Source organism: Parus major, chromosome 1A (genome assembly GCF_001522545.3).
Source record: "Parus major isolate Abel chromosome 1A, Parus_major1.1, whole genome shotgun sequence".
Classification (NCBI taxonomy): domain Eukaryota; kingdom Metazoa; phylum Chordata; class Aves; order Passeriformes; family Paridae; genus Parus; species Parus major.
Window position 1 is genome coordinate 13,986,875 of NC_031773.1, and position 25,588 is coordinate 14,012,462.

The 25,588-nt window shown below is 37.8% G+C and overlaps 2 protein-coding genes across 10 annotated transcripts in view; both read left to right on the top strand.

Moving 5' to 3' along the window:
- Positions 1 to 23,147, top strand: part of KIF21A (kinesin family member 21A) — an 87,094-nt gene extending 63,947 nt beyond the window's left edge. For 4 of the 9 annotated variants that reach the window (XM_015627972.3, XM_015627971.3, XM_015627973.2 and 1 more), the window contains 12 exons: positions 102 to 156; positions 1,547 to 1,764; positions 6,000 to 6,110; positions 6,660 to 6,788; positions 8,365 to 8,403; positions 10,382 to 10,518; positions 12,924 to 13,104; positions 13,456 to 13,620; positions 14,303 to 14,420; positions 16,953 to 17,123; positions 19,933 to 20,132; positions 21,893 to 23,147. In XM_015627972.3, the coding sequence (XP_015483458.1) occupies positions 102 to 156; positions 1,547 to 1,764; positions 6,000 to 6,110; positions 6,660 to 6,788; positions 8,365 to 8,403; positions 10,382 to 10,518; positions 12,924 to 13,104; positions 13,456 to 13,620; positions 14,303 to 14,420; positions 16,953 to 17,123; positions 19,933 to 20,132; positions 21,893 to 21,986 (1,618 nt within the window). In that variant the 3' untranslated portion in view covers positions 21,987 to 23,147. The remainder of the gene's footprint in view (positions 1 to 101; positions 157 to 1,546; positions 1,765 to 5,999; positions 6,111 to 6,659; positions 6,789 to 8,364; positions 8,404 to 10,381; positions 10,519 to 12,923; positions 13,105 to 13,455; positions 13,621 to 14,302; positions 14,421 to 16,952; positions 17,124 to 19,932; positions 20,133 to 21,892) is intronic. The other 5 variants (XM_015627974.3, XM_015627977.3, XM_015627980.3 and 2 more) reach the window with 3 other exon arrangements.
- A 1,488-nt stretch (positions 23,148 to 24,635) lies between these two features.
- Positions 24,636 to 25,588, top strand: part of LOC107204742 (sucrase-isomaltase, intestinal-like) — a 59,405-nt gene continuing 58,452 nt past the window's right edge. The window contains exon 1 of the mRNA XM_015628404.1: positions 24,636 to 24,738. Coding sequence (XP_015483890.1) covers positions 24,693 to 24,738 — 46 coding nt within the window. The 5' untranslated portion in view covers positions 24,636 to 24,692. The remainder of the gene's footprint in view (positions 24,739 to 25,588) is intronic.

Below are 25,588 nucleotides of genomic sequence, written 5' to 3' on the forward strand. Positions count from 1 at the left end.
TTATTATACTTTGCCCATGATTTCAGTAGAAAGAAGAATAGAATAAAAATACACATGTGCAAAAATATTACTTTCTAACTGTGATGCAATTTTTCTTTTAGTTCATTATCTTCAGATCTCTTGAAGCTTTGTGGTGAAGTCAAACCCAAAAGCAAGGTAGGATCTACGATGATGATGATAATTCTTCTACATATCTTTTAAGTGATTCTATGATTCTATAATAATTCAAAAGTTAATAATACCTTCTAAAGAATGCTCTTGCTTTGCCCAAGGGACTTAAATAAATTAAGATGTGCAAAAGATGAACTGATGTACTTTTCATGTGATTTGTGTGCAATATAATTTTGTGTGACACTGCTCTCTAAGAAGCAATGATGAAAATAACTTCTTCAGTATTTTGGGGCTAAGTTATTAGAATTCCAGAAAGAGATGTGTTCTTCCAGTTACTTGCACCCCAAACTGGTGTAGTTTTGCAGATTAGCATTAGTTAGACTACAGTTCAATGCTATTGCCAGCGGGAACTGTGAACATGTTTATTGTTTGCAATTTGTCACAATAATCTGGAGGGAGTTTATGAAACAAATAGAAGTTTGACCTCCACAATCTTAATTACAGTTGACATTGGAGGAATATGTCTAGACTGACTGTAGTTTAATATTAATGTCATTGGGAACTGAAAATGTGTGCTGATGGCAATTTTGCTTCTGTGCTCACAGGAGCATAAACCAAGTTTGCAAAGTAAATAGAAGCTTAGCCTTTACTTTTTCAACTGCAGTTGGCTTTGGAAGAAAACATCTCTGTTGGCTGTTGCATTATTTGGTAACATTCCTTGGTTGCAGCTATTAGGGCTGTTTAACTGAGTGAGTTTGGTCTGAAAGTGCTATGAAATAAACATATAATTTTTGTAACAGCTCTTTTCAGACTGAATCTTTCTTCCCCATTGGTCTTTCTTTTCCTGAGGAATAGATCTTAATTTCACAGTAAAATCACAATTAACATGGATGATCAATTTTTTTACAAATTACTGTGTTGTACAAAGCTTAGCTCCTTTATAAGTTACTCTGTTGTTTTCAAATTGTTGAAATGCTGAATGAATCTTAATCCGTGTGGATTTTTGAGATGGCTTAAACTAAGTAAGAAGCAGAGTTTGTATATGAGAAGAAGCATTGATGTCAGAAGTCACACCAATATAATTGTAGCTTTTTAAATTTACAATTTGCTTTATTCCTCTCTGCTTTATAACATTTCATTTGCATACACTGTAGTTGAGTAATACTGTACTCACGTAGTATTAACAGGCAGCTGGTTGAAAGGATATCCTTAAAAACCAGTTGTCAAATTTGTGTTTCATGCCATTGAATTTGAATTGCCTCCTCTGAAATCATTGCCCAAAAGCAGAGGTGAGCTTCTTGATTTAGTTTCCAAAGGCAGTTGCCAAGTGTTTGAAGGGAATGCTAATTGGCAGCTAAGGATAAGCTTGAGTGTAGGGCTCTTGGCACATAGCACTGCATGTTTAAGTGGCAGTTTGTTTTCTCCCTGTCTCCAGGCCCGCCGGAGGACCACCACGCAGATGGAATTGCTGTACGCAGCCAACAGCGACCTGGTCTCCGACAGCAGCGCTGCAGACCCGGCCTTGGCCGGCTCTATCGCACCACTCGCAGAAACCCAGGAAAGTGGGGTGGCTGCTGACACACATGATACTGCTGCTAGGGACAGAGAGTTTATACCTCCACCATCTGGCTTACCTTCTAAAATAGGCAGCATGTAAGTTTGGCCACGCTGTACTAATTATCCTTTGCTTTTAAAAAAATGCATGTTGCCAATTTCTTGTAATGTGTTATTTTAACTTTACAAGCGAGGTTGACACACTTGAAGCTTACTAAATAATACTGACAAAGCTCCTTCCTTTCTACCATCACCACTCTAGAAAGTATAAATGCAGGGTTTGTCAGTACTGTGGTTCTTACTGAAGATGTAAGCTCTGTTAAGTTGCTTTGTTATAATAAAGTTATTGTAACCGTGTTCTATGTAGAGGGAAAAATCCCTCTCATACCTTGAATAGTTTGCTGTATTAGTGCTATGGGAAATGCATATTCTAGGGAGGTAGTGAGAATCTGCTTTGAACAGCAGAGAGATTAAAAAAAAGCAACAAAACACAGTCCAAAAGCTTTATATAACATGGTATTTGTATATGGTCCTAATTATTAGGAAAAATCTTTCTGTGAGTTGTGTTGTGTGGGCCATGCTTAAAATGAAGAAGTCTCTGGAACAATAGAGTATGCAAGTAAAAAGCTGAAAGGAAAATATTAGACATTATGAATCTTGTAAATTCCTTTCTGTTTGCAGGTTGCACTTACCTGCAGAACAGTTTTACTGTACTGAAATCTCTTGATTCTAAACACAACTAAAAATATTTTTGTCTTTTTACTTTGGGACCAGCAGATGTCTCTCACACACACATTTTTTCTTTTCACTTGCTCTTGCTGTTCTTTTTATACCTACCAATACCACTGCAGGTTATTAGCCATTCACTGCTAGAGACCCTTTTCTTGGCTTTTTAGGTACTAGCTCCTATGTTGCACAAGCTCACGTGTAAATTGAATGCACTCCCCACATTCAGGGATGTGGAAATCAGTGTCCCATCACTATCTTGATGTTACAGGTTCTGGAGTTAAGCATCTTTTAATATTCATCTGTCCTATTTGCATAATATTTTTACAGCAGTCTCTACCTAATACACATTTGCAATTTATATTTTTTACTGTGTATTTCTGGCATGTGCTTGAGGTGGCAATCATGAACATAAAACACTGCTGACAGCAATTATTAACCCATGCTGATGCCTTCAGTGCAAATAGGATCTGCTTGGAAAGAATGCTCTTGAGGGTGAGCATAGGTGGAGAAAACTCACTTGTTTCAGCAGTTAGTCTGAGATGAGTAGATACTGTTGAAGCTTCAAGATCTAAAACATCAAGTGTTATGACCTGACATCCAAGACTCAGGTAATACCAACTTTTGCCTTGCTCCATCTTCTAGAATGTATCGATTTATGAAAATGAGCCAGCACAAAGGCAAAACAGGATTTTCCCAAAACTGTGTTCTTCAAGTATTTGAAATTTACATATTGTCAAAAAATCAATTCAGTCAGCAGTAGGCGTCACATATTGAATTGTTATTGATCATGTTTCAGTAGATAAGTGATCAAAAATTCTCACAATCAATCTGCAGTGACTTTCTCACTGCAAATGTGTATGTTTTTTTCAAAACTAGAACTCTTGCTGGTTTATCTGGTCATAGCTGAAGAAAGCTTGTCTTTGAGCCATCTGGCCTTCCCTTATGAGCCTGTGTGCCAGCATATCTCTCTTAGTAAAATACATTATTCAGGAGCAGATTGTGATCTTACCTGCAATAAATGTTTTCTCCGTTGTGCCACTTACTTAAGCAACGTTTGGGGATATAGAGGCTGTAGCAGTAATTCAAAATATGAATTCTCAAAGTGACAGAAATTAATTATATGTTTAGCTGCAAATTCAGGTGTCTGCATATGTACAAACTGCTCTACTCTGGAACCCCCCTCAGTTTTCTTAGGTCTGTGCTGATTCTATGGTCCTTGGAGAGGGATTTTTTACAAGGGCATGTGGTAAAGGGTAGTGGCTTCAAACTGAAAGATTGTAGGTGTACATGAGATATTGGAAGAAATTCTTTACTGTGAGAGTCAAGCACTGCAACAGATTACCTAGAGGAGCTGTGGATGCTCCATTCCTGGCAGTGTTCAAGGCCAGGCTGGATGGGGCTTAGAGGAGCCTAGTCTAGTGGAATGTGTTCCTGCCTAAGGGAAGGGGTTAGAACTAGATGATCTTTAAGTCCCTTCCGGTCCAGACCATTGTGTGATTCTGTTACTTATGGAGGCACCTAAATACACATGGCAAACAGTTAATTTAATTGGAATTTTGTTTAAAAAATTGGTTAGTGCTGTTGTCTTTGATATACTCAACTCATCTACAGCAGCTTTTTCAGAATATAGTTGTATTCTGTAGCACTTGTGTCAGTTCTGTTCAGATTCTGATATCCTGGCAAATGTAAAAGGGCTCTGGAAAACTGGAAGGAGGTATGTGTCCTGCTCCTTTTCTGTTAGGCCATTGACATCCTGCACCTAGTTTTTATACCTATGCTTAAGAAGTTCATTCCAGCAAGATAGCTGTATTTTTATAATACCTACATTCCCAGGCTTTCAAAAAGAATTCAGAAAATGATGATGCTATTTATACCCTCTTCTGAGGATGTTCCACTGTGGAGTCCAAGATGGAAGACTCAAGGGCAGGTAGAGAGTGAACAAGAGAAAGTTGCCTCTGTGTCTGAGTATGCAGAATCCCAGTGTGAGGCAGAGGAGCTTGGCTTCTGGTTTATGGTTTGGTTTATTTAATCGAGCAGCTGCTCAGTAGACGTATGAGCAGCCCTGGCAGTAGACACTACAGCCTGTTTGTCATCCTTGCTGGAAGACCTGCCAGCCTGATTCATAGAATTTGCCTTGTAACCTCAGAATTTTTGCATTCCTAAATGCATACTGGTCCAGCATAAAGAGAGGGGAGGGACTGTGTCCTGTTCCATCTTTTTTGGTGTCCTTTGCACAGTATGCCTAGAGGTAGAGGAGCCCTACCTGGAAATGGGTGCTCTGGGCTTGAGGGAATTGGACCCACTTCCTCCCCTTCTTTTATAACTTAACTGCTAGGCTTCTGTGCAAAACCAGGCAGGTTATCACCTGTCCTCCTTTTCCAGTCTCTTGAAGACTCTGTGGAGCTCTAGGGCTGACATGCAGTTCTTGGCATTAGGTCTTACAGGTCCTGCACATTGCAGTTCAGGTTTGTGAGCACTTGAGACTGTCTCATCTACTTCAGTCAAGTAGCTGTTCGTGGTTGTGCTGTCCATGTTAAATCATGTTATTCTGCATTCCGGTCTCCAGGTGGATTTTATATAGCACAGACTTCCTCTCAAGGGAAACATGTAGAGAAGTTTGAGCTATGCATATTCAGAAGCTGTAGAGCTCTGAGATTGATGGTAGTAACCATGTCAGGCAGGTGGCCTGCCAAATGACCTTTATCTTCTTGGAGATATGCTATGGAATTGCATGGAGCAAAAACACTTTAAGAATCTGCTTTCTTGCTTCTAATGAGTGTTTCATATTCATAGAAAAAATCATTCTAATTTCAAAGAAATGGGAAAAAACAAAACAAATATTGTTCTTGTGATTGCTCTACTAGTGAAAAATGGAAGTTCAGAAGAATGGAGACCACACAGATTTCTAATTTTTTTTTTTCTTTTGTCTCACCGTGGTGAAATAACATTTGGGTGTCAGCTTTAATATTGTCCTCTTAATATTTTTGCTAATTTTAATGGGAAAGAAAGGTTGGGAAAAAGACCACAGTGACTGTGAATTGGAATTGTTTCAAAGCAAGAACCAGAGAGACAAATGAGGGATGAAAAACAAGGGAGAAGGGAAGTGGAGGACAAATAGAAGCCATGTTGTAATCAGGTTGTCAATGGGAAACACATTTTCTCACTTCCTAATTATCATTAATATGTTACTGCAGTGTTTCATTTGTGTATAAGAATCATCTGATTTCTCTCTTCTTCATGTCTGTAAATGGTCTATTGTAGATGCAAATGTAGAATCTGAAATTTAAGAATTTCCATTATCTTAATTTGGGATGCATACTCCACTGTATTTATTTTAGTGAGTCTCTTTTATTATTGAATTAGTAAATCTCCTTTAACTATTCAGTATCTGATTCTATATGTTGATGAACTTTGAACATTAATAACTTGGTATATTTTTATATTCAAGTGTGAGAACAAGTTTATAATCCTTAAATTCAAGAGAGACAATAATAGATTAAGTGCACTCTAAAACTTGAAATCACACTGAGAGAATGACAGGTAATGTAAGAAAAGCAAGTTCTGTGAAGGGCCTTAGAGTGAGATAATGATTGCTCTTGTTTTAGTTCGAGACAACCATCTCTTCCAGAGAAGAAGATACCTGAGCCTTCACCTTTAGCAAAGAGAAAAGCCTATGAGAAAACAATGGAAAAGACAAAGACAAAAGAACAAAAACTGTAAGATTCTTTAAAATTTATTTCCTCTGGTATAAATTGAACTTTGAATTTTTCTGAAATATAGATGTGTGTTTTTGTTTCTTTTCTTGCAGGACAGTTTGAATTGTTGTCAGTGCTAATATTCATTGCTCAGCTTATGTGTGGCTGTTTGGGGTTTTTTCCAGGTTGTTTTTCTGTACAAAATAACTCAGGAGCAGAGCCCTGAGAAAATGTCCTTTGGATAATTTACAAATTACTTTTTCTTTTTTTTTTTTCTTTTTTCTTTTTAAGTAGAAGTCATCAATATTTCTAAGACCTTTCAATTTTATAAGAATTTCTTCATTTTACTTGTGTGTTTTCTGCCTGTAGCTTTCACTTTTACCACTTAATCTTTGAACATTGTGCCATCTTGTACTCTGCAGCTTTTTGCCTTCTCTGAGAAATATCTGTAGCTAGTATTACAATCTTAGTTATTTGCTTAAGAACAGCATCTAACATTTGAGGCATGTTGCATTTAACTTTTCTAACCATTCGTAACCTGTTAAAGAAGATGTTCTTTTTTTTTTGTAGCTCAGATTCTGGAGCCCCAGAGGCTAGTCTGTCACCTCCTACTTCCCCACCAAGCCGGCCCCGTAATGAAATGAATGTTTTTAGTCGTCTAACTGTTTCTCAGGGAAACACATCAGTTCAGCAGGATAAGTAAGTCACAAAGGGAAGCCTCAGTCCCCAACCAGGGAAATAAATATAAGGTGTGCTCAAGTTTTCAGTGTAGTGTCTGGTAGATATGTTGCCCTTCTGCAAGCCAGGAGGAGATCTTTCTCATGTTTTTGTGTAGTTTTCAAAGGAAATATTTTAAACTACCATGGAACCACTGTAAAAATTTGAGAAAAGAAATTTCCTGCTGAACCTTGTTTCCTGTTTTCTAGGCTATGTCTGATATTTGTAGTTTTAAAGCCAAAATAGAAGAGAACAGTAGAATTCTTAGATGTTTGTGTATTTGTGTGTGTGTTTACACTCCAAAATAGATTTTAGATGATAATTTAGGAAATAGTGCTTTTGACAGTCACTCAGTTGCTCCAGTGTTGCTCAGAGTGCTTTCACAACAGCACCTCAGAGGATGGGACACTGAAATGGCTAGAACACAGTTGTTTATAGAGACCTTCCAAATGATGGAACAGACTGACTTTAGGAGGTGATCTGCAGGAGTAGATGACATTCATATCTTGTTTAGAAGAAGCAGAACAGAATTTTCTCACACTAGGCATCTGTTTGGGGTAAGACATCTGCCTTACTCCAAATGGCAGTGGACTTTACTTGACTAGAATCTCTATCAGGTTTCAGCACTGATACAAATACCATGCAGTGCTTATGAGCTGCAACTCAGATTTCAAATAAACCTTTATTTCTAAGTTTAGCAAGAGAAGAAATTTCTATTGTCTTTTTACACTATTATTTTTAATAGAAGTTTTTTTTTCAGAGATCTACAGCCATCACATACCAAGCAGTGGCTTGCAAGGTTTTCAGTAACTGTGTTTGTTACTTCTTTATCTTAGCTTACCTTTCTTATTGCTAACTCCTACCAAACCCTTTTCATTTTCTCTGAGCTGACTTTGAAGTCAAATAGAAACTGCTGAATCTGTGTGAGTTGAAAATGAAGGACATCTTAAGACATACTGAAAATCATCATGTCTTGGGGAAATATTATCTTGTATATTTTCTTGGTTTTTAATTTTAAACATTTTTCAAAATAAGAGGTGAAGGATTTTGAACTTAGGATGGCTTGCAAATTGCTGCATTTATTTGAGTGGGCTATCATATTTAACATATCTCTATGACTAATATTTTGCATGTCTCTTCTACACTTAGCAGGCATTGATGTTCAGAGTATATTTTTTCTTTTGATGTTCTCAACAAGCACTATCTTACGGAGGTTAACTTGGGCATCCATCTTCTCCTTTTAACTTTTTGCCTTTACTTCTCTAAGAAAATGTTGGTGAAATAAGAAATGGCTCAGCTGCTTTTACTCATCTTCTGGAGCTGAGAGTCTACTGTAACTTACTGCTGAGAGTGTTATTTTAAGATAATTATTTTTTCTCCCCTACCCCCCATACCATCATGGGTTTGAGATATACCTTGAGCAATGCTGCACAATGTATGTGGATTTGCATTGCTGTTCTGAGTTGGCCGTGCTGTTGTTTGTTCTTCTCATATGGAGGCGTTCCTTTGCTGATACCTATATTCTTTCTCCTCACAATTCCACCACTGTTGATTGTAGGTCTGATGAAAGTGATTCCTCTCTGTCGGAGGTACAAAGGTACTCTCTCTTTTCTGTTTTCTTGGCATCTCTCACCAAAGTTATTCCAGTTCTTAAGACATTTCATTTTGCTGCATGATTTTTCCTGATACCTGTGCATTGTTTCTCTTGCTTTTGCCAGAACATTAAATATCTGAGATTTTGGTCAAGCATGTCTCCCCCTCTCCTTTTTTTAGGGTATTTTTGATCATTGTTGAGCATGTCAGGTATTTTAATTATAACTGAAGTATGATGTAAGCATTTCCATAGACACATTGTTTCTCTCTTTGTTTTCTTTTAAAAAAAAGAAAATTAGGGGCAGACATTTTCTTATGTTTTATCTGCTTCTCTCCTTATTTTTTGTTTTACTTTTTCCGTTGTATGCTTTGATCACTAAAAATTAAATCTTACCGTAACTAAAAATGAGTAATTTTTATTATGTCTTTCTGAGAGAATGCACAGAAGTTAAGAGATGAAAGAAATGTCGTCACTCATGTGCCTGTGGGTTAGGACTTTGGTACTCAGTGAAAAATTAGTTTACCTATAGAAGGCAGTCAAAGAGCTGCTAATAATGTGATGGTGGCTTTGTCTGGTCATTGTAGCAGTTGTAGTGTTTTGTCTGTAGATTTTATAATACTGCACATAGGTAGAGAAATAGCTCCAGGACATGTATTTTACATGGCTTGTCACAGAAGTGAGTGGGTGAGAACAGCAGGAGGAATAACTCAGTTCAAAGGCAGCATGATCCACTAGGGAATGCTACAGAGAAAATCGTGTTCATTTAGTGTGATGCTAGAAAACAAAGAGCAGAGACCTAAATTAATTAAAAAGCAAATTTTTCCTGTTTTCTTGAAAACATAAAATGGTGCACATGAAAGATTAATGCCTTTCCAAAATGAGAAAGATAATGTTATACAATTTAAGGTGCTATTAATACTAGTAAAGTATATAGCAGGATTTCTGTGGAGTAATAAATTACATGAGCGAGGACGTCCTGAGCTGTAAAAATGTTTAAAATCATAATTTTAATGTACTAGATAAACTAACAAGCTGTCACAAAGTTAGCTTGTATCATAAAGGATTTTTCCCTTTCTATAGCAAACTTCTGGACAATATTACAAAATTTTTTAATTTTCCTAAAGCATCTGATACTTTTGTTTTGATAGGATAGGGCTATGGTTTAATTCCTTTTCCTCACAGTTAGGTGTGTGATTCCCAAAAGAGCAGTGAGTCTTAACTGCAAGCTGGCCAGGCCACAGCTGTGTTGCATGTTTTGGGCATTAATTTAAGGCTTTTCTACACTTCACAGAAATAAAGGGGCCTGTGTGTGTGCAGTTGTACGCATGAGATTTTAGACTGCTAGTAATTTTTGTTTGGTATATTGTGAGGCATTTTGTCAGGCAAGTTAGTCTTTTGGCATCACCACAGAATTAGCTGAAAGTGCCCAGGAAGATTCCTCTGGGGCATCAGCATTCCAGTCATCCTCCCTTTTGGCCATTTGAGCATGAGCAACATGTTGTTTGGTACAGAGTGCAGCAGGAACCTTCTTCAGGCACAGAAGTTAACAGCAGTTCTGTGTCTGCCCATAGAATGCAGATGACATGAAATGCATGCTGAGTTTGGAACTGGCAGTGCACATTACATTTGCTCCATTTTCCAGATTGTGCTGTTTAGACTAAGATGTCTTATGGTTGATATTGGGCTTACGGAAGCTTTAAGTGTCTGGTTTGTTCAGCATTATGCAGACTGCCACGTACCCAGCATTTAGCACCTTGTTGTCTTTTAATTTGTTTGTTTGTGTATGTGATTAACTGATAGTCCAGAGTTGACACGTGTTGAGGCTGAATAGTAAAAATCCTTACATAGTTTATGAAAAGCATTCAGCTGTTCTGCCCTCACATCTAGGACCACTAGGTGAATTTTTTTCCCTACCTGCAAGTAAATTAATGTTATCTGTGTCTATTAATATGCCCAACTCACATTCCTTTTTTTTCTTTAGGGGGATAATTAACCCATTTCCTGCTTCAAAATGCATCCGATCGTCCCCACTTCAGTGTATCTATACAGCCGAGGGACATACCAAGGCTGTGCTTTGCGTTGATGCAACCGATGATCTTCTCTTCACTGGATCTAAAGGTGTTGGGCAAGCTCTGTGCACCTCTGCTGCCTTTGAGAACTTGGGGTGTTGTGAAATTCTCAATTTGTGCTTAGTCCTGTAAACACAGTGGAAAATTCTAAGGGTCTGTTTCTCAACATAAGCTGAAGAAGGATTTACAGTAATTACCTACAGGTTTCTAACTCCAGTGTGCAGTATTTGGCTGCTAATTGTAGTGGAAAACCACAAAAAGCAGTAACATTAGCATTTATTGAGTGAAATGATGGAAGCAGTCATGATAGCATGTACACACATGCTATGCAAAGCAAAGTAATAGCTTCTGGGTAAGGGTGGAGGCGGGAATTGGAACATGTTTGGCTCTACTGCACAGAGTTTGAATACCCTTCATGCCATAGTTGGTTCTTTGAACTATCCTCTTCATCTGAGGATGTCTTCTGCTCCCTCTGTGCATCTTGTTGCCTGTCCTTTGTTGCTATAAGAACTGTATAGCAGTTGTGGGAGGGGCCTGGGATTTAAGTTCCTTACTGGAAGCTGCAGTCACTCTATAGAATTCTCAAACTGATAGAAACAGTGTTTTGAAGAAACATTTTCATCCTGGCTGAAGTGAATTTCCATTGTCATTGCTCAGTTTGGCTTGATACCACCAGAGGCCACCAAAGCTCAATGACTGCGTTTCACAAACACCTATTTTAATATTGCCCAAAGAGTGATTTCTGTGTGTTATGATTCTTCTCTGGTCTTTTTCATATAAAGCACTTACAGCAAAGGATTTGTTACAGTCTTAGTTGTGCAGCTGAAACTATGGCTGACTCTTTTTTTCTGAAAGTATCAAAGCTAAGATGAACTAGAGTGGCTGGGAAGAAGTTAATACCTATTGGCAGGGAGACTCTTCTTTTCACCAGCTCATATAATAAATATGAAAATAATATATGAAATAAATATATTAATAATATATTTCATGATAAACCTTGAAATTTCAGGACATCCCTTTTATCCTTCTATTAGCATAGTTGACAACCCCATCAAATGCAGGTCTTCCAGTGCTAATATTCAGGTATGGTTTCTGTAGCTGTTCTTCTAGCTGGCTGTTAAAAATACCAAATCACACACTTTGAGTGAGTTGGCAAACTTTTCATCCTTCAAGTTTTAAGCTAACATTTCAACATTTGTGCAAGTATATACAGTTGCAAAAAAGGACATTGATTTAGATTCTGTAAATACTACTTAGTTGATTTCTTTTGAGATTTTGAATTCAGTGGCTATGTGAGGGGAAAAAAGGGCGTGTTTTAAAATTTTATTTTACATTTAGAATTGTATTCTAAAGGTTTGGTAATTTTTTTTAACAGATGTTTGTAGATGTTGCAAGTATTTACTTTTTTGAAGTCATATCCTAGCTTCTTAAACATGGGAGAATTTTTCCTGTATATATATTTTTGAGGCGAGTTTACCAATTACACTTTCACTTGAGAATGTAGGCAGCTGTTTAATTAAATAAGTTTAAATCTTTTGGAAATTGTTGCTGAAGCAGAAAGTCTCAGCTCACTGACATCAGATAGTTCTTGCAGACAAATTCAGAACTGCCAATAAGCTCTCATGTGCATTGCAGACCTTTGATCTTGGTAGCTGGTGTTTTAAAGTGGCAGACAGGTCTTGCTATACTTAGCTTCATGCTATCGCAACTGAGTCATGAAGTACATGAAGCTTTCTCTTCATCCTTCCAGTACTTATTTCAGTATAAATGTATGTCTAAAATACATGGTGTGATACAGTCATGGTGCAGCAAGGAGAGTTTCCTGTTCTTGCCAGTAGTGTTGTGGATTTCTTGAAAACCTCTATGCATTTGAGATTTTAACACATAAAAGATTGCAGTATTTAAATTCCTTTGCTTCGGAATCAAAACAGTGACTAAAGCACTCTGCTGGGACTTTGAGGCCCCCAATACACTGGAGAGTTTGGATCCCTTCTCACCTTTGTAGTTCAGGTGTGGCAGTCAGAACTCGGCCATAATAAGCCTCAATACTCGTCCTGAGCTATGTTTTTGATAATGAATTTTTGAATTAAAAATTGGATTCTTCTCTTCATCTATCATCATCCACACTTTACAGCCTCTAAATTGTCTGTATTTTCACTTCCCTGGAGATCTTTATCCTTTTAAAATGCTTTGGGAGCTAATATGCAGATCTTGAATGCACATTTAATGATTAAACTTGCTTAGTTTTGATGGTGATGATGGATGGATGCCTATGTGTATTTTTTAAGACGTACTTAATTTAGCTGATTTTCTGTGGTGTCTACAGAAGTAGACAAAAGTGTATGAGTGCAAATGTGTGTACTTTCTTTAAGATTAACTGAGTTTAGGAAAAATGTGATTTTTCAGGGTTTTTTTATTATTGTTAATATTTTCCCCCTTTTTGTTTGTCTTTAGATCGTACCTGCAAAGTCTGGAATCTGGTAACTGGACAAGAGATTATGTCTTTAGGGGGTCATCCAAATAATGTAGTTTCTATTAAATATTGCAACTACACTAGCCTGGTCTTCACAGTTTCAACCTCCTATATCAAGGTGTGGGACATCAGAGATTCTGCAAAGTGCATTCGGACATTGACGTGAGTATGCTGAACCTCAGATGCCAAGCATTCAAATGAGTCTTACTTATTATATTTAATTCAGTATTGCAGTACAGTGTAATGTAAGTCCACTGTTGGGAATGGAAGCTTTATTTACATGTTCAGGCTAAGTCAGTATAGGGTACCAGTAATATATGGGAACACAAAAAAATTTGCATATAGAGTTCTATCAGATGTTCAGTATTCATAATTGGCTTATAGCCTATTTTGCTCAGTGAAATAGGTTTGTTTTTAGAAAGTATACAAAGTATCGCAAACAAAATACAGATATTATTTTTTTAAATTTTTTTTTAATATTTTTTCCTTTTTCTCCTCCTTCTCTATACTCAGGTCTTCAGGCCAAGCTATGCCTGCTGACATGTGTTCAGGAAGTACCAACAGAACAGTTGCTATCCCGGCTGGAGAGAACCAGATCAATCAAATTGCACTAAATCCAACTGGCACATTCCTCTATGCAGCTGCTGGAAACTCAGTGAGGATGTGGGACCTGAAAAGGTACTGAACACCAGCCGAAGAGAATGTTCTTTAGGTGGTTGCATGTGCATAGGCAGCAAAGTTGTGCACATGAAACAGTCAGTGAAGTGTTTCTTCTATATGGTAATGTCCATACCTGGGCAAAATATGGTGTCAGTTACAGATCAGCTAATCCATCTGTGGTATTTACTGAGATAATTATTTTCTCATGTGTTAAGCTTGTGGTGAATTATTTCAGTAAAATGACTGGAAAAACACAAGGTTTTGTTTGACAGGTGCTACAGAACACATTTTGTAAGGTGAATATGGGAATCCTGACTAGTAATTGTTGATAAGATGATGGAAACCGATGGAAGTAATGTAATATAGAATGGGATTATGGTAGCTGCACTATAATTACACTTTTCCAAACAGAACCTGCTCCCGAAGAGTGCATTCAAAATACAGAAAATACTTGGGAGGGGACTGATTCATCTTTACTTTAAAATGTTTTAATTCTTATTTTGCACAAATAGAGGGTTTTTTTTGTATTTAATGTAGATTTAATATTTATCCATGGATATGAAAACTGGAATATAGGTAAACCAGAGAATGAGTACTGGAGACAGGGAAAATAAAAAGATCCATTCTGTCAGAAAATGTGCTATGGACTGTACTGGATATATGAATGACTGAATCCTCATTTCTTCCCTTATCCCTTAAGATTTCAGTCTACAGGAAAGCTAACCGGTCACCAGGGTCCTGTTATGTGCCTTACTGTCGATCAGATTTCCAATGGACAAGATCTTATTGTCACTGGTTCAAAGGATCATTATATAAAGGTAAACCTTTATATAGGTATTTGCTAGTATTTGCATATTTTAGCTTGACGCATCAGCATGGGATGCAGGCTTCAGCAGAAGTGGCTCATATCTGCACATTCAAAACATGATAGCCAGGATGAAAATTATTTCACCGGTCATGGATCATGAATAATATTCAGCAATAGTAAACACTTACCACTTCAGTGCCTTTTTTGATTCACTGAGGAAGATGGATGCATAATTGTCTCTAATTAAGTTTTTTCTTAATCCCCATTAAATCGGATGTCTGGTGTACAAAGTCTTGGAGCAATATTCGTAACACCTACTTTTAGGTAACATTTAGCTCTTGAAAGTATCTTAAGTCAATGCCTCTGTTTTGGTGTGCAGATCTAACTGTTTCAGCAGAGTCACCCTGTGTATTTCTCACATAACAGAGTCCAGGGTTTAGCCCAGGCTCTTTCTGAAGTGTTCCCTGTGTTCTGAAGTGGGGAAGACAGCAAGGTCAGCACTTCTCAGCCAAGATGGCCAATATACTTTTCTGTTTCTCAGAATTGTGATTAATTCTCTCAAGGATACAGACTGTTTTTTGGGAGGAGGGGGTTATTTTTTCCCTTTTTCCCCCTTTGGCTCACCTCAGCCAGTGGGTGTTTGAACCCACAAGCTCCTGTTTCTCAGGGCTATACCCAAATCACCAGACTTGGGTAACTGTACATCATCTCTAAAGCTGACCTTCACACTGCAAAGAAGGAGTGATGCATGAGGCCAAATACAGAATGAGCAAGAAACCTTGGCTTGTCATAACAGCCACTTTGTTGTGTGGGGTTGCTCTTTGTTCTGTACTTCTCACACACTGGAGAGAGTGTATGAACACAGCTGGGGGTGGAGCAGGATCCAGAACCTGTGTGAGCTTTCTCACTGAGCTGGGCTTTCTGGGGGTGGAGCAGGATCCAGAACCTGTGTGAGCTTTCTCACTGAGCTGGGCTTTCTTTTTTTCATATTATTCTGCAATTCTGGGATGCTTGGCTATGCGCCGTGCCAGATGCAAAAAACTGCCTGAGAGGTTGGTGCATAATTGGACCAACTTTGGTATACTATCCACTTTGGATAGTATAAATTATCTGTATTTGCATAGTCAGTGCAGCTGTCTACGAATTCTTGATGCTTCCATTCAGCCCAAAAAAGAGAAAGTTATGTGGAGACCCCATAACTTTCCAATATCAGACAGGGGCTTACAGGGAAGCCAGAGAGGGACTCTTCATCAGGAACTGTTGTGACAGAACAAGGAGTAACGGGTACAGATTGAAAAAAGGGAAATTTAGGTTATGATATTAGGATGAAATTTTTCACTGTGAAGGTGGTGAGACACTGAAACAGGCTGCCCAATGAGGCTGTGGATTCCCCAATGCTGACAGTATTCAAAGTCAGGCTGGATAAGGCCTTGGGCAGCTTGGTATAGTGGGAGGTGTCCCTGCCACCGAAGACAGGTTGAGACTAGATGATCTTTAAGGTCCATTTTAACCCCTTAACTATCTGTGGTTCTCTGAATTGGTATGTCTGTTGGGCTGCCAGCTCAGGTGACAGATACTGTCATGCCACAGGAAACTACTATCTTGTCTACTGAGTCAGTAATATTAGTCACCTCTAGGTACCTGATTTTTCTGGTTTATCATTAATTTTTTTGTTACAATTGGAACTGATGCATGTTAATTGAATGCAGTAACTTTTAAAATACCTTTAGCTCACAAGGTATTATTTTACACTACCAAGCTCTCCCTTTTCTACTGTCAAGCTTATTCATTCTAAAAGGCCAATAAAAAGCAAATAATAGAGGATGAAGTCTGACATTTGCTTGTGAAACAGAGCTGGTGGTTTAAAAAGTTACAGCTCATCTGTTGTTTCAGCTCAGTCTCACTGTGTGAGTTCTGGCTCCCTACAATGCAAAATTAATCAGAATTGCTTACACTGCAGCTCTAGGAACAAAGACCTGATGGAATTGATTATGGCTTAAATTGTTAAAACAACCTTACTTAAAAAGTCTGTTTTAAAACCCCATTATTGGAGATTGGGCAAGGAAAAGGTGTGTCTAGTCCATGAATAGCATCAGTGTGTAATAGTACCCTTACCAAAACTTGTCCAGAAAAAGATATTAATGCCTCTTTCTGCAGCTACTTACCTGTGCAGTTCTTCCAGTGTGAGTTACATTTCCCAAATTCACTCATGAGCTTTGTTTCTCTAGCCACAGAGAAACTACTATACACAGGGTATATATGGGCCCTTCCTGTGAAGCTACTGTGTATATGATATTCAAGTAGTAGTACTTCTTCCCAGAGCAGTCTTCTCTGAAGGCAGTGGAGTATTCCCACTACAGGCAAGAAGTGGAAGAGGGGAAAGGAGTGGTTTCTGGTAGATAAATTCTGTCAAATATACATCACAATACAGTGGCCTGTAATAAGACTTAGGAAGTTTTTCCCGAAAGTTATTTGCTGCATGACTTTCAAGCAGGTTAGATGGCAGAAAATTCCACATAACATATTTTATTATTTATTTTAGATGTTTGATGTTACTGAAGGGGCTCTTGGAAGTGTAAGTCCTACACACAATTTTGAACCTCCTCATTATGATGGCATTGAAGCACTTGCTATTATGGGAGATAACCTTTTCAGTGGATCAAGAGATAATGGAATTAAGAAATGGGATTTGTCTCAGAAAGACCTTCTTCAGGTAATGAAAAAATCTTGAGCTGCTGTAGAACTGTTTTCAGGCTGTATTAATGTTCAGGCTCATACAATGACTATTCACATAGACACTGGTGCTTTTAATAGGGAAGGCGTAGAGCACTGACTAAGACAGAAATCAATAATGTACTTGATCTTTACATGCAGTTGCTTTTCTCTTCTGTGCATGTAGAATCAGGAAATTCTGATGAAGTGGTTATCCTGTTTTAGCTCTGAGTACGTGGGGTTTGTTTTTCTGCTTCAGAATAAAAGCAGCACTTGCCTCATCTGTGACTGGAATCATTGGATACTTGTCTTTGACAAGTTAGTAAATCTTGGATTGGGAACTCATTAATGAGAAACAATACTTTAGATCAGGCTACAGAATATTTTCTTGTGAAGAGGTTTAACAGCCTATCTCACCCCACCCAGTCTTAGATTCATCTCCTTTTACAGTGCATGTGTTATGTAATGTATACAAACACATTCATAATAATGCTTGCTGTCAGAACACATTTGCTGTATGTTTTTTCCTTATATAAAAAGGATAAAAAAAGGAGTGGGAGTGGGTGTAAAAGGACCTCAAATCCAGGGAATTGGCAATTTGTTTGGCATGAAGAACTTTGATTTTGCCTACCTGCTGTAAGCTGATCTGTTCTCCTAAGTCTTATGAGAGGTTCTTGAGGTACAGTTGTGATTATTTAACTTGAGACGGAATGAGAACTGGAAGGCAGAAAAACAAATACTAGGAGAGTGCTGTTTTTGCAATAAATTTTAGGGAAAGGAGGAGCATGCATTTAATATGCAGACTGATAGCAAGGAAACAAATAGAATTTTAAAGTATTGGGACATGAGAAAATAATGGACTGTCTAATTTAAAAAGAAAATTTCTATATAGGCATACTTAGTATTCCAGAGACATATAAACTTTCTTGACCTTCATTAAAAATCATCCATTTCAGTTCCAGTTCCTTTTCAGAATACTACAAACATTTCACAGTTAAAATAAGGATTCATAAATTTAGCTTCTTACAGAAAATCTTCACTTGGCCATATTGGGACACCTGCCCTCACATCTGTCTGTCCAGAAAAATGTACTAAGCAGCTTGTACCAAAATCACAGGCACTGGAATGATTTTGTATTCGCAGAGTGACTTCATTAAAGTTGTAAAAAGTGTCTTCACTCTTGCATTTTGGGCTCATTAAAATATTATGCAATATGCATTTTTGCTATTGCAGTTAATTTAACATCAGAAAGAGTGCAGGATTAGGGGTGAAGGAGTATGTGAATTGGACTAGTTGTATCACTTTCCTTGCTTTCCTTTTGGTATATGTGCATTTCATAATTTCTCTACTTTGCCTTCCCCTGTTGTTGGTTTTAAAAGTAGAACCTGATAAGAATAATCTCACACTTTCTTTTTTTTTTTTTTTTTTTTTTTATTTCTATAAAACACTCCTTGGTTTTCAAGGAGGTGAGACTGAAGTGTTTGACATAATATAAATAATTTTTGTTCATTGTCTTTTTCAGGGAATGGGAAGTGCTCTTACTTTGCTAATCATGTGATAATTCAGGGTGGAAGGGCCCACTGGAGGTCACACAATGTGAAGTTGTCCTGCTGGTCCAAGCAAGGCCAATTTTGTAGTTAGGTCTGGTTTCTCAAGGCCTTGCCCAGCTGAGTTTTTGAAACCTCCAAGGTCAGATTGAACAGCTGCTCTCCTTAATCTACCCAGCAACCAAAACCTGAAACAGAGCCAAGCTGTTTTACAGCAAATGCTAATGTTGCATCAGAGGTCCTGGTTTGGCATACATGTTGACCAGGTCTGATCCTCTATAATTGATGACAATCCCTTAACAAACATGCTATTCAAAAGGATTTGGAGATCTTCTACTTCTCTTGGTGTTACACATCCCAAGTCACAAAACCCTGCTGTGACAAAATTGGGATTTATAAGAACCACAACCATGCCCCCTCCCAGTTTTACCAAGTGCTACAAAGCCAGACTACCAGTGCTGTGTATATTATAGATGAAACAGCAAGGTGATGCTAGAAAGCTGAATGTATTCCATTATGAGTAAAGTAGAGAAATTCTTACCAAATGGAACTGAAGAAAAGCCACTTTTGGTATCCCCAAAAGACAACAAATTTGGGCTATTATTTCCCCATATTTTTATTTTTCCCCATGTATTTATTTGTGAGAACAAATAAATTAGTTCAAATAAATTTGAGAACTACAAAAGGATGTTGTTCTCAGCTGGTCTGTGCAGCATTTTGCTTTCTGAGTTAGAACTAAAATGCTAGTGCTCATCCTCAATAAAAAATGGATGTGTTTCTGTGAAGTGCAACATCACAAAATCAATTTATAATGTGTAGTGGAAAAAGAAGAAAGAAAGAAGGTAAATGCAGAAACAGCTTCTGTCTTCCTGGTGTATTTTTGTGCAGTATTTTTTTTTTAATGTGTTTTATAGCAGTTTTACAGACTAGAAACATATACAGAGACCGTATGTTCAAAAACTTATTCAAATACGCATTTGAAAACCTGCAGACTTTGCATTATCCTGAATGGATTTCTGTTCCCCATTAGGTCAATTGTGCATATGAGATTTTCTTCTTGTTTTGCAGTACTATTTCACAAAAAGAAACACTTTTGGGAGTTAGCACTCTCCTTGCTCTAAAGGTGCAGAAGCTACCCAGAGCCATGTAGTAAAAGTGCCACAGGACAAGAATCAGGCTTACAGCTTGGGATTTTTCCACTTCTGTGCTTGTTCCTCTGGAATTTTTTGCAGCCCTGTGAGACTTGTCTACCTTCTCTTTCAGCAAGTTCCTAATGCTCATAAAGACTGGGTTTGTGCTCTCGGCCTGGTGCCCGGTGTGCCGGTTCTGCTCAGTGGCTGTAGGGGAGGCATCCTTAAGCTCTGGAATGTGGATACCTTTGCACCCATTGGGGAGATGAAGGGACATGACAGCCCTATAAATGCCATCTGCACCAACTCCAGCCAGATTTTTACAGCAGCAGAGTGAGTTCTTTTCCATGATTCTTTCTTTTCTGTGTCCCCTGCTAGAATTCTGTCCATGCAAATGTGTTTAGGACATGTGTAAGTCACTTCATAGAAAGCATCAGGAGACCTTGTCCAGTCCATGCCCCTCAGTGCTGATATCTATCACAGCAATCTTCAAAGTGGGGTGCTTGCACCCCAGGGGATGCACAGCATGTCCCAGTGGGGTGGTGGAATGAATTATTAGATCCAATTCAGTGGTACATGTATATAATTAATAAATATCCACAGCAGTGTGGGCTTAAAAGAATTTTAGTGTTATGGGTGCACAATCAGAAAAAGTTTGGAGACCACTGATCGACAGGATAGCAAGGAGAATTTGGCAGTTCTTGAGAACTTTATAAGCTTTTCTCTACAGCTGGACTATTTCCTGGTAGGACTCATTCCTGACCTGTGCAAGTTTTCCTAAAAGCCATGGTACATGGCTGCTGATTTGTTGGTTGGTTTGTTTTTAAGTGCTGGCATACAACAAAAGCTTTGCAAACAATCCTATTGTATTGTAAACCCCTTGATCTGAATATTTGTTTCCTTAGTAAAAGTGAGCAAATTGAGGACCTGAAAACTCAGGGGAATTGACCAAGAAAAATACCTTTTTATGGAGAATGTGCAGGAGATGGCAACAGAGCCTCTTTGTGGTGTATTCTGAGCACAGGAACTTTGAAAGCTGATGTGTTACATTTGTGTGCCCGTTGTGGAAGCTTCTGGCCTTCTGAATTAAAAGCAAGTCTTCTGAGTCAAAGCAGGATTTCAAAGTTGCCAAGTTTTCATGTTTGGTGGTCAGGTTTTATGTTTAAGCACTAATAGGTAGGGGTAGAGATGTCAAAGCTTATGTCTCTTTTTACCTAAACATTATTAATCCATTTACAACATACATGCATCTGAAACTCATTCTTTTTTTGTCATTTAAAAAAAAAAAAAATCACCCTTTTGGTATTTCTAGCAGTGGGCTTAAGGTCTAAAAAATTTAGAGTGTTCCTAACAATTTACAGTGAAATGAAGGCACAAGTCAGAAAACACTTCTAACTGTCACAAAGTCTGCTGGTTTCTTCTGATGGGGTTGTGAGGAATATATGAATCAATGTTGGCTAGTCACTCAAGTTAATGTTTATGAGAAATTCATAACTTCCCTTTCATGGAATAACTTGCTATTTAATAAGACTAACTATTTTCCTTTTAAATTGCAATAGAATTCTGTAACACATTCTATGTGATATTTTATTTTCACATACTTTAAAATTTTGTAAATAGTGATTTTTTTTCCAAAAGTACAGACCTACAGTCTGGGCTTCTAAGTGCCAGCTCACTGGTATATGCTATCTATCACCTTGCAAATGGGTCTGGATTTGTTGGGTATTTTTTGTTGGAGAGTTAGGACTTCATATTGTCTTGTGGTTCTGCACTTTTTAAACTTTTTCTTATAATAGACTGACACCTCTTTACTTTCCTTAGGCATAAAGTCTTTATACTTTCTTAGATGGTTAAAGGTTATAGCCAGTGCTGTGATAAGGTTAGGGAATCTTCAGTGCAGTACATGTTAGATTACAAAGTCTCCCAGAGGTGAAATAACCCTTGCATGTCCATTAAAGAGCTGTTATTTTGCCAACAATACCTTTCTGAATAAGACACTCAAGCTTTTTTAAGGAAGCTTCCCCTGCCTCCTGCTTTGCCCTCTCTCCTTCCCCAGTGTAATTACACTAATACTGCTCTGTTTTGGTTTTCAGTGATCGCACTGTGAGGATCTGGAAAGCTCGAAATATAATAGATGGACAGATCTCAGATACAGGAGATGCAAGTGAAGATCTTGCCAGTAATTGAAATTACAGGGGATAAAGGAACGCATTAATCAATTTGAGGTGCACTCTATGCAGTTAGCTGCATGTTATTAGTAAACACTGATGACTGGAATGGACTGAAAATGCGTGAACTCTTCCACTAGACCTGCTGTCCTTAAAATATGTACTGTATTTAATAACCTCTTGGTAACATGCTTGAGTCTCAACAGTCACATGTATCTCTATATATTATGGCTGAATTGTGTGCATATGTAATACTTGCAGTTTAAATTAACTGGAATTCAGTCTTCTCTAATAACCATCTCAAAATTATAACCTGAAATATATAACAAAAGTGCTCTGCTGTATTTCACTCACAAGTATGATCAGCTGTTTTGCATTTTAGGATAACAGGGAAAGGAATGTGTCCCAGGAATAAGCCTTTGATCATGAGAGGCAGTTTGAGGACTTTAAAGGTCACTTACACTGTTGTTAGGAAAGTGGAGTGAATAATAGATGGGAAGAAGCTGTTAACGATACATCTGCCTGACATGGCTGTATCCTGCTAACAGCAAATGCCATATGATTTGTGTGTTGATAGCATATAATCTGTGTTGACCAAAGTTGTGCAGCTGTGTATACTCTGTGCTCAGGACTAGAACTCAAATGCCCACAAATGGCTACGTTTTATTTGTGTTTTGCCTATGTTCTGCAATGACTAGGTGTTCTTAATGTCATGACAAATATATCTTAATCTATTTTTCTTACGGATTTGTTTCTATCATCTCACATTTTCTTTTTTAAAGCAAATTGTCTTTCCTTTTTACCTAATTTTATATGCTGCTAAATGTATTTTAAATACACTGTTTTGCAAACCTTGGCAGTTACTTTGAGAACTGAACCACGTATATTGGAAAAAGCTATGTAAATAGATGGTTGTATAAAGAAAATATCTTATCTTGTGCCTGTATGACTTTTAAAGCTCTTTGAACCTGGATATTGAGGGAGGATGTATAATTTACCCAAATGCTCTGAATATTAATTTGTAAATTCTGCAAATTTTAAAATTTTATGTAGATTCAGAAACAGTGTTTGGATATTGAGGTTTTTTTTTTTTGGTTGTTTTGTTTTTATTTTTCAGAAAATATCAGTCTTTAAATTATAGCTTGTGTAGGTAACAAATAAAGATGTGAATGTGAACTGCTTTTTTGCCTTGTCCATCATACTTCCTTATAAAAAACTGACTTCCCTTGAAAAGGTGTTGAAATATAAACCCCACAATTTTCCACAGTGCAGTAGAGTAGCTTGGTGAGTACTGTAGCCCATACGTTGTTCTCATATCCCATGTCTGTGTTCTCCTTGGCCATTATTTGTGGTATTATAGTACTTAGGAACCCTGGGGGCATTCCCTCACACTTAGTACAGTACAGACAAAAAATGAAGCAGGTGCCTCCTGTTCCTATGAGATGACACCTAACTGCATATGAGCTGTCAAAGAGAAGTTCTGATGCCTCATACTGAGCTTGGTGGAATTATTTCCATCTGTGCTCAGCTTGAAAGGAGATGAAAATACTGCTTGTAATTTGAGGTTACCAATGTATTCCAAGTTTTGATAGAAACAGGTGATGAATGATATATATTGTTAAAAAACAATGTATAAATTAGTTAAAGTAAGCAGCAGCACTACCACTTAGTGTTTGTCTATCATGTTTTTTGATTACTCGAAGGATGTACACACAAATTATTTGGGACTATATCACAACCTTGAGCAAATTCCCAGTGGAGAGTGGATTCACATGCAAGACTCACGTGAGAGGCTTTTTTTGCGTGATGGAGGGTCCCCATTCCTCTTGACCCAGCAGGTGTTGTGTCAAGCATGCTAACAGCTTTTGGGTTTGACCCCTGGTTTTGGGGTTGAACACTCATGGCTGTGTGTGTAAGATTCATGTGAATATTGTGTTTTGCAACTGCAGGACAAAAGCCCTTGCAGACCTGGCAAAAGCCTCCCTCTGTCCAGCTGCTCAACTCTTGACAGACCACATGGGGCTGTGTGGCCATGGCCTGAGCTGCAGATGTTCCTCTCCAGTGAAGCCTGGCAGTGCATATGTCTTGTTTGGCCTATCTCCTGATAAGCACTAATGTTACTTAATGTATTCATAAAAATATCTAATTTAATTTTTTTTCTTCCATAAAGTTATTCCACCTAAACCAAGACTTACCATAGTACAAAGCTTTCACACCTTTGCTCTGAAAGTCCTTGCCATCAAGTAATTGGAAGAAAAATGTCATTTTGTAAAGGTCACAGTATCAGTGTCTTGTTTTAATGGAGAATTCTTTGACTATTTGTTTTTCTCCAAACTTCATCTGTGCTGTAAATCCACATATGTGACAAAAGATAATATGAAATCAGAAAAAGCACTGGACTCTTACTGTCTGAACATGTTTGTGTCAAAAAGAAAAAAAAAAGTGGTCTCTGAAAATTTCATTTTCAAAGACGTCATGGGAAAATCATGTTTTCCTCTCAAAGTTGGAATTCAGAAGTTGAGCAAAACGTGTGGAAAAATTGGACTGTATCTGATCTTATCTGCTTAGATACAGACAAGGTCATCTGTTACAATTCATCTCATCAAAGAAATGAATGCTGAGAAAATATTTGCAATGCTTCTGATTGTGTGTCAGAGCAAGTGCTTATCGTGCCCCTGCCTTGTATAAAAGGCTTCAGACTGCCTGCAGAAGTCCTCCTTCACTGATGGCAAGGATGAGGAGCCTGTGTTTCTTGGCTGCTGTGCTCGCAGGTAAATACACCATATATGTATTTTGCCGTAGGGTTCAAAAGCAAAATATAAATGTGATAACGATAAAAGAGCTGTTAAAAGACATGACTGTTTCCATGTAAAAGGAGAGAACAGGCATGGCATTGACTCCACCTGAGGTGACTGTGGGAGGACAAAAGAGCTGGCTTGTTTACAGATATGCCCCAGTCATACAGTGTATTCAGCAGTTGGGCACCAGTACAGGCAAAAGGGAATCAGTGGGATCATTCAGCTCCTGAAAGTTACCTATTGCTTTGTTAGGTTTTTTTTTCTGGAATTTTTACCCCAGCATACCAGAGGTTAATTTGGTCCATAGCATAGTAAAGGGAGAATACACATTATTTTGTTGCTGGAGGAAGGAACCTCTGCAGCAAATGCCTTTGAAACGTATGGATGAACCCAAAATGTAAATACTAATACTATTAAATTAAAAACTCTGTGGTAATATTTCAGTTCCTTCCTTATGCCTTAATTTTAATCTAATTTTTCAAAATTAAAGTCAAGGTTTTTAAAAATCTATGAGGATTATTTTTCATGTATATCTTTCCAACTGCCTTGCTTTAGCTTCTGTTCCCATGGAAATTATCATGGAAAAGCAGCAAGGAGCCATAGCTATATATTCAACTGCCTGTTTGGATTTTGTCTTCTTTGTACGTTTACAGACATGGGCTGTAAATACAGTGAAAATGATGGTTTTAGAATCATTTTTTAAAGTTGGGAAGGAAAATTCTATCTTCCCACTTGCTGCTATCATGTTTGTACTACAATAGAAGTAAATCCAGGAGCAAGGGATGAACAAGGCTACAGCCTTATTCAGCTGCTCACACCTGCA